At 39.4% G+C, this 9,142-nt stretch overlaps 1 protein-coding gene and 1 non-coding gene across 2 annotated transcripts; one reads left to right on the top strand and one right to left on the bottom strand.

Moving 5' to 3' along the window:
- Positions 1-624: 624 nt before the first annotated feature.
- On the top strand, positions 625-3,068 carry LOC116295239 (uncharacterized). The gene is made up of 3 exons (XM_031703010.2): positions 625-826; positions 1,310-2,026; positions 2,357-3,068. Exons 1-3 carry the CDS (start codon positions 625-627, stop codon positions 2,995-2,997), a joined length of 1,560 nt encoding a protein of 519 aa, XP_031558870.1. The 3' UTR covers positions 2,998-3,068.
- An 815-nt stretch (positions 3,069-3,883) lies between these two features.
- On the bottom strand, positions 3,884-5,257 carry LOC116295241 (uncharacterized). The gene is made up of 2 exons (XR_016120264.1): positions 5,133-5,257; positions 3,884-4,616 (listed from the first exon to the last, which is right to left on the bottom strand). It is a non-coding gene; the product is annotated as an uncharacterized LOC116295241 (transcript).
- Between the last annotated feature and the right edge of the window lie 3,885 nt (positions 5,258-9,142).

Raw genomic sequence — 9,142 nt, 5'->3', positions numbered from 1 at the left:
CACAATAATCGTAAATTGTACTTGAGAGACTAACACAGGTGAATCAAATGATGGCATGTACATCACTACAGAATATGCGAGACAGTCAATAGTAATGCTTCCGTTTAATCCTGAGTTACAATCATATTACATACTACGTTTCGACTAAATCAATAAGCCCCCCCCCCCCCCCCCCCCTCTCAATTAAGCCCCCTTCTCCATAATCCCTCCCTCAAACGTGCCTGAAATAAATAAACCCCCCGGGGGGCTAAATAGAGGATTTACGGTACACGTAAAGCTGTCCTTATGGCGAAAGGCCAAAAACCGTTTTTCTGCCCTGTCCACTGGTATTCAGTTGGGCTCTACGTCTCCTGCAGTTTTCAAGTAGTTTTTATTCGTAATCATTACCGGAAGGGTGTGTATAGATAATCCCACGATTAACACCTGGATAATATGGAATAAGTATTGTGTATACCATCAATCAACGAACTTAATGCGTCATGACATTGCTATGTGCATGTATGTATACTGCAGAAAGCATCGGCCATCTCTCACCTTGTACTCGGTTTCTTGTACTCGCATGGTTGTCTTGTGTCTTTAGCAGCTCAACTTGACACCTGAAGGTAAAGATTCTCTAGTTCCAAGATGGCGGATAGCAAGCGTAGTCCATGGCCGTCATCCAGTATGATAGTTACAATGATTTTCGTGCTGTTGTGTTTGGGGGAATTCATCAGAGTTGAGTTGCTCTTGAAGGACCATATGTCCAAAATACGAGAACTTGAATCTAAATTACAGGCCAACAGACATCATAACAATGAGGGCACGAAAAGCCAGCAGAAGCAGAACGGTGAGTCCTCTTTGGGTAACCTTAAAAATAGGAACAATAATAAGCTACTATGTTTTATGTTCCAGTTTATGTTCAAGCTTTTTGTGGTGGCATTCAAAGTTTATTTTACGTAACCCGAGTATCAGGCTACTCAGGTTACATTTCACGTTACGACATGTCTCATGTTGTCAAAAAAAACAAAAAAAAAAAAAACAAAATTTTTCACATATATTACAATTTCTAACCAGGAGTACACTGCGAAGGTTGACACTAGCCTTAAGTCGTATCAATCGATCGGAGCGGTCAATTCTCAAATGGTACGCATCGCCTTAGAACTGTACCAACACGGCCTGAACCAGTTTTAAGAACTGACGTATACCATTTGAGAACTGGCTGCTCCGAGCGATTGTTCGGCTTCATGGAAATTAGTGCTCTTGAAACATTATTAGCCTTTTCAACAATTTTTTTATTAAATTCATTAACCTACTCGCATGTTTCTTATAGTAAAATTAACAAAGCCAGAATCCTCTAGAGTCCGTGTTCGTCGTAACGCATCTGACTCTCAACTGACTGACTTGATAAAACTCCAACAATTACATGCCAGTGTCTGTAATATCACCATCACAGACATGAAATGTCGTGCAGGCCCTCCCGGACCACCTGGAAGGCCTGGTCGCAGAGGAGAAAGAGGACTGAAAGGGGACAAGGGGATTCCTGGTAAACTAGGTTACCGTGGCAATATGGGTCCTCCTGGTCCAAGGGGAGATAAAGGAGAGAGAGGAGAGAAAGGAGGTTTGGGAATTCCTGGTCTACATGGCAACAATGGTATCATGGGTCCACCAGGTCGAAGAGGACAGAAGGGAGAGAAAGGAGAGATTGGAAGGAAAGGAAAAAGAGGAGAAAAGGGGGAGCAGGGACCGAAAGGCACTTTGGTATCAAATGTAAATCCAGGCTTGACTGTATCATCACCTCACGTGATCGTTTTTCCTCCGACAATGGTCATAAATGAAAATCAGACGGCAATCTTTAACTGCTTAGTGCATGGTTATCCTGAGCCTGTGATTGGTTGGAGTAAGGTAGAGGAACGCAACAGTTCCCAGTTGAGTAATAACCGTAGGCTGGTGATTCCTAACGCCAGACCCAGTGACACAGGAACGTATCGATGTCAGGCTAAAAACGTTCTTGGTACTAAACAAAAAACAGTTTACCTCGCTGTTAATGGTAAGTATACTCACTCATACTACAGTTTAGACTGGGCGGTAGTTAACTTTATTTGCAAACAAGTAATAATTAATAGAAAAAAGTTGCAAAAGGTGCTGCCAGGGAAAAACTGAATCCTCATATTCGTATATTGTGTTGTATTTATTTATAATAACTTTATTTGCAAACAAATAATAATTAATAGAAAAAAGTTGCAAAAAGAACTGAATACTCATATACGGCATAACTGACTTGGTCTTGTTTTTTTTGTGCTATTTCAACTAATGCTCCAACCACATCTTTATTTAAATTTCAATTATTACTATAAAAATATCATCCTTCAACTTGCAGATTTTAAAGATTGTTCCGAGATCTATAAATCAGGAGAAAGACGAAGCGGTGTCTACGTAGTTAACCCAGACGGACGTGGTCGGCCTTTCCAAGTCTACTGTGACATGACAACAGACGGAGGGGGGTGGACTGTGTTCCAGAGAAGACAAGATGGATCCGTAGACTTTTATCGTGACTGGAATGAATACAAAACAGGGTTTGGAAACCTGCATGGCGAGTTTTGGCTGGGGAATGACAAGATTCACCGACTGACGTCACGAACAGCCTCGATGCTACGCGTTGACCTAGAGGACTGGAACGGTGTTAAGGTGTATGCCAAATATGGTAGTTTTAGTGTTGGTTCTGAAGGTTCAAATTACAGGTTGAGTGTGACGTCGTATTCTGGTTCGGCCGGTGACTCACTGGCACCCGATCATAATGGCATGTCGTTTACTACCATAGACCGTGATAATGACGAGTCTAGATTCACTAATTGTGCAAGTTCATACACTGGTGCCTGGTGGTACGAAAGTTGTTATAGTTCCAACTTGAACGGTCAATACCTTGGTAATGTTCTCAGCTTAAAAGGCGTTGTATGGTACGAATTTAAAAATGAATTTTTATCTCTTAAGTTTACCGAGATGAAGTTAAAACCAACTTAGTTCTCTTCAATCAATTAACGAGTAGGGTGTGAGTGAGTGTTTGTGATCATTCAATAAAATAGTAAACTGTATGATTTGTCTTGGTGTAGTGTTTAACACAACAATAATAATGGCGAACAACAAAAAGCAGGTAAAGAGAACTAGTGTATTGACAGCTTCAGTCATTAACAATCTTTTACATTCGATCCGCGTGTCAAATGTAATTAGCGCCCAAATCACCCAAAAACTTGAACAAATATGAAGGGGAGACATTCTCCTTGAGTTCCATTACAAAAGGGAACCTTAAGCCTGTCATCTCGTGGAGAAAAGTGAATGATACTCTACCATCAGGAGGGAGGTCAGAGGTCAGAGGAGAAACGCTGACCATCAGAAGTGCAAAGATAGAAGATTCTGGAGTGTATATATGTACTGCTACAACGATTGGTATATTTAAACAGGAAGCAGACTCGATTGCAAGTCATAGGTTTATCAAGTTTTTTACCGGGTTTCCCAGGTTTTCCAGATTTGCCATGAGGTTTAATCAGGCGAGAGGCGAGGGAGAACGCTGACCATCAGACGTACAGAGATCGAAGATTCTGGGGTGTATATCTGTACTACTACAAAGAGCGGTATGCAGCAACTCAATTACAAGTCATAACAAGCGGTTTACCGAGATGAAACTAAAACAAACTTAACTTTCGATATTTTTACATAGGAAAAAATTTTACATAATAGAACATCAGCCAGTCAGCGCAAAACAGTGCAAAAACCTATTTCTTGCTCATTTCTTGAAAGTTAGAAAATATTTCCTAAGAACTCGAAACCGAATTTGCGCACCGGAAGTATTTGGCACCGGAAGTCGATTTTCAGAGCCCTGACACATGAAAAACAACACTACACATGGTGATTTAATGATGAGAGGTTTATTTCAATCATAAATAATTTAGTAGTTGCACATGACATTAATGAAAGCGTGTTTCTTGGGATCTGCATCAGCGTTGCTGGCAAAGCGTAGATCTCTTCCGTTACGCTTTTCATCTTTTACTTTAAGTAGAAGGCCGTAGTTTGATTTTCTTCCACTTCTCCAGTCACGCACGGCGCGTGTCACGTCAAACTCAACGAATCCTCTTGGGCGGTACGCATAGATGAATGTCGAGCAGTACTGGGGCCTGGACTCAGCATCTTGATTGTTCAGGCCGAGGTAGGTCTGGGACCAGCTTTGTCCTATCAGGGGTCTGGAACTAGTGGCTTGTGACTCGGCCCAACGCCTCTTGACCGTGTGGACTTGTATCTTTGTGAGAGAGGTATGGGGTTTGGGTGACGGAGTGCCAGCTTGCCTTGTGTGCGTACACAAAGTATACGTACATTTTTGCCCAGCGGATCTTGTTTGCGGGACAGTTCCCGTAGCTGAAGTTTTCAAATTGAATAAGCGGCGCTTCAGCGGGAACTGTGGGTGACGACCGACCAAAAGATATTTCAAGAAGTTAAAGTTGGTTCCTGGTCTCTCCAGCGTGACATCTTGAACAACGTTAAGGCGAACAACGTTTCCATCGCCGCTGTTTGATATGGAGACGCCTTGCGTGACAGAGGAGCATAACGCAACTAAAAGCGTGACGGAAAGTGCAGTGAAGATAGCCATCCTAGAAGACAAAAGCGTGCGCAAATGAGAACAGTTCAAATGGGAAGTACTTACTTAGAATAATACCGTAACATATATATATATATATATGTATAATATATATATATAATACAGAATCATACAGCTAGGGGGAACTATTTTTCTTAGCGCTTTCAAAAGAATAATCGTTGGTTCTTCTGGCTTTCAGCTTATCTTGGAGAGTTAGCTTACTCTTTTATGAGTTATCCTCTAATGAAACACTTCAAAATATCATTAAAATGTCTCTCGAACTGTCAACTCTTCTTGTCAATAAATATAATGGAAATCATAATTTTAGTTAATTCGCTATCCCTAAATACTAGCTTCAATGAAACATCGTTAACAAAAAAGTACATTCTTTTCGTATAGCTTTAGATTAAATATATAGCAATACATATAGTATTTGTTATTTTAAACTAAAGTAAACAAAAATCTATATTGGGTTAAATCATGTTATTTTAAGCCCAAATATTTGTGAAAAATCAATTTCTGTTCATACCTCAGGAGTTTGTTTCTCTGGTAGCGTCTCTGCGTGAAAATGGTTTCTCTGTAAAGCTCTTCAGAAAATAGTTCCTCTTTGCAGCTCTGCGGAAAATGATTTAAGCTTCGTGGCTGGAGACTCGTCTATATATGCAAACCACCCGAGGAAAAACTATCTCAGTGTTTACAACCTGTTTATTCACGTTTAAGTACCGAAAATTTTAGTTTGTTTGTCAAGACACGGAACACAATTTTCGTCAAAAAAAAAAAAATTTTTTTGAAACCATGCTATATCAAATATAAAAGTAAAATCTTTAATCTTATGTAAAAATTAAGTTAATTTTTTTTTTAATTAAGGGAGATATTCGTAAAAAAGCATTTTTAGAAGTTACCAGTAGGTGTTGTGTTGTTGACAGGAACTGTTATTTATCTATTCACCGGAAGTCGATTGATCCAAGTAAGTTTGACGTCACGAGCATTGTCGAGCCGTAGCAGTGAAAACATATCGAGCTGTAAACGAGGACGCGACTAAGTGAACGATCGAACAAATTATATCATATTTACAGAGTTTAGCTATTTATCAAGATTTCTTCAGTTTTGTTTTTAATTCTTTCGTGGGATATCAGCGTTGGTAGATGCCTCGTAAGCAAAAGAGAAATCCTTTCTGTGGTGGTTCTAACAAAAGGAAAAGAAGACGTAGCTCCACAGCATTCTGTCATGAGAATGCAAAATCGCTCTCTTTGAGCGACAAAGGCTCTTACTAATAAGAGAGAAGAGCTTCTTAAGCGAAGTGATAGTGCCAGTGCTAGTGCCAAGAAGCTTCTAGGCCGAAGCGAAGACGAAGAATTGAACCAGGCATCGAAAGAAGAAGAGGGAGAAGAAGAACGACAAAACATCCTGTTGTTCTCTGGTTTGCTCAGCATTTCGCCCTCGGCCTCTTCCTCGGCCCCTTCCTCGGCCCCCCTCAGTTGAACTAGATGTTCGACCTCTGGTTTTGACCATCATGAACTCGAAACGAACTTCAAGATTTAGGTAAACATTGCGACGCGAAGGTCAATAAGCTTGAGACCGGAAGTACAGTATACCCGCTGTCCTGGCCATGGTCCGGTATTATATTACTTACTTTACGCTCATTGGCGTACTGTGCAGAAACTTGTCAACATTGAGTAAATAAACTTATAATCCCATTAAACTAAACTTGTGTTTTTCTCAAAAGTAGTTTTTGGTAAAATACACATTTTCAGAAGGTTTATTCTCCCTCGGTTTTCGATCAATTACCGTGAAACTTGGCATGTGGATTCCTACTATGCTCGAGTTTAAAAGTGTGTCTGCGTTTTTTCATTTTCCTTTTCTTTTCTCAGATATTTGCCATTTTCTCAAGAATGCCCTTAAAAACATGTAGTTATGACTTTGGAATTGAATAAAAGATTAAAGAAGCGCTAAAAGAAAAAACGCAGACACACTTTGGTAGAACAACATACGTGTAATAAGATGCAAAAAAAAATTGATCCGTTTACGCTAACCAGAGGGAGAACAAACATCTCGCGTCGAACCATAGCGTTTGCAATCAATGCCCGATTTATCCAAAATGAATTATTTTTGTCCAAAAGTAAAATCGAATATGGAATATTTGAACTTTAAGCTGTTAGAAAATGTATACTTTATGGGGAAATTTATATAAACTAAACGCGATATGAGCGTCCAAGAAACCCGACCCGATTGTGTTCCGTGTATCCTTAAGCTAAAGATTTCAAGGTTTATCCCCGACTACTCAGTCATGACCATAATTTTGATTTTGGATATCTAAGTTTCGTGACTTAAGGATGGTGCTTTAAATTTACGACTGAAAAAGCAGTTAAAGTGCATGCGACTATACTTTTGGAGCTCGACGAGTTCCTGTCTTTGCGTAATCTGGCAACAAGTTTTAATGTCCTTTCTCGGTACGACAAGTAACAATATTTGTTTGAAAGTTTTCTTTTTTTTATTCATAGCCTATTTTTCTTTCATTAATTCATTCTTTTCTTTCTCTGCTTCTCTGTTGTTTTTTTTTCTTCTAACTTTTTGCTTTTTTTCTTTCTTTCCTTCCCTTCTCGCCCTTTTCAGTCTTTTTAAAATAATTTCATTGCATTGACTTTGATTTGTTTAAAAACGAAAAACTGCGAATATAATTAAACTTTCTTCCTCAAACAAAACGACGAACGTGATCGATTGTTACGAATATCAAGTATTTACGAGGAGCTAAAGTGATTGATCAAACTACTTAAGAAATTCACGTTCTAACGTAAAATATTTCTCTTGATAAAAGTCTAGGGTACATGAGATGTGTTGTCGGATACTCAGCAACTCAGGATTTGTAAATAAACCGATTCAAGTTGAAAATAAAACCACCATAAAACCACAAGAACTGAAGTGGGTCCTGAGAACAGACAGTTTGTTTTAATCTTGAAGATTATTTCAACACTCTAGAAACCTTCCCGATCTTGAAACAGCAGAAATTCAAACGTTGAGTTTTCATCAATTATGCAACTGACTCTGAAGTAAGTGTTTGCGCTAAAAAAAAATTCAGAGCATGGCTAACTCACAGATCAAACCCTGAAACAACCTCTGGACTGATCTAAGTCAGGGCATGGCTAACTCACAGATAGAACCCTGAAACAACTTCTGCGCTGATCTAAGTCAGGGTGTAATATTCTAATAATCATCTTATTTATGCAACCGATTCAATGCCCGTTTGTGTGCGGGTGTTTTGATCGCGTTGTAGTCAAAATTTAGCGTTGGATTTAAAAAATGTTCTAATGTTGCAATTTTAATGAACTTTTTTAAATATCAGTCTACCAGTTAGTCTCCCCCACCGCCGCTTTCAGTGTCGTCACGCAACGCTTTCTCCCCTGACTAGTCAGGGGAGAAAGCGTTGCGTGACGACACTGAAAGCGGCTGTGGGGGAGACTATCTACCAGTTGGAGCCGAATGAAAATCTGATGGTACGTAGGTGATATGGTCGGGGGGGGGGGGGGGGGACTTCCCCCACCCTCCCTCCGGCAGGACGTACATAAACCCTAATCCCAAGATGGAGAATCAACAATCAGTTCTTCAAATATTTTATATACGTTGGTCAACGAGGAACGAAAGTACTAAGCATCTAGTGAGGATAAACTAAATCGCATAACGAAATATTCTATATAATATTCAATATGAATCGTTCATTCACCGATTCAACTCCGCGACAAGCGACCATTTGGCAAGCTTTAATCTAAAGCATTAGAAGTTAAAAAGCACAAAGAACAATGCTTTAACTATATTTTACAGCAATAGAATCGTACTGGATATATTTAATTATATCTTACAAACTCTCTGAGCGAATAACTCTACGTACCTTAAACATGGCTCCTGAGAAGAGACAGTGCTACAAAGCTGCCAGCTTTGCTATCCATGAATTTCTAATTTTTGTAAAGCTCTTTAAGTTTTGCTTCTTGAATTCAAATGCTCTAATCGTCGGCAACAGAATAATGCATTCAAGCTGAGGATGGAGTTCAAATTCTTTCAACGTTCTTATATTTAGGATCATTTGAAGCAATTTTGACAAGATCTTTTCTCTAGCAGTGAATCGTTCCGTGACATGACACAAGATGAATCTCCGGCCACATCTCGGCAAAATTTCGTGAGGTACTCGGATACGAACGACCTGAGTAATAAAAACGATTGGATTTGAAAAAATTGTAAATAAAAAATTCGATTTTTATCGATTTTGATTCGATTATTAGACAATGACTTGATAATGAAAAATACCGCTGTAGTTTTAGTGTCGGATCTCAAGGTCCAGGTACCCTGCGAGCTACGGGCGAGAGGAGTACAAAAGGAGACTGCTCGCAGGGTAAAGGTCCAGGCTGCTCCATATTCATTCTCTTCAAGGTAATTGGGATTCCTGGGTTTAAATATATGGCAGAGAGGAAATGGGGACGAGAAGGAGGTACGCAATTTAATCTAGTCTATCCGACTTCTCGCACTTTCTCTACTTTATTATTTTTTTTA

Source organism: Actinia tenebrosa, unplaced genomic scaffold (assembly GCF_029948245.1).
Source record: "Actinia tenebrosa isolate PJP-AT-01 unplaced genomic scaffold, QUT_ActTen_1.0 PGA_scaffold1__47_contigs__length_23844297, whole genome shotgun sequence".
Lineage (NCBI taxonomy): Eukaryota > Metazoa > Cnidaria > Anthozoa > Actiniaria > Actiniidae > Actinia > Actinia tenebrosa.
The sequence above is the reverse complement of the archived record's forward strand: the minus strand, read 5'-3'. Positions and strand labels throughout refer to the sequence as shown.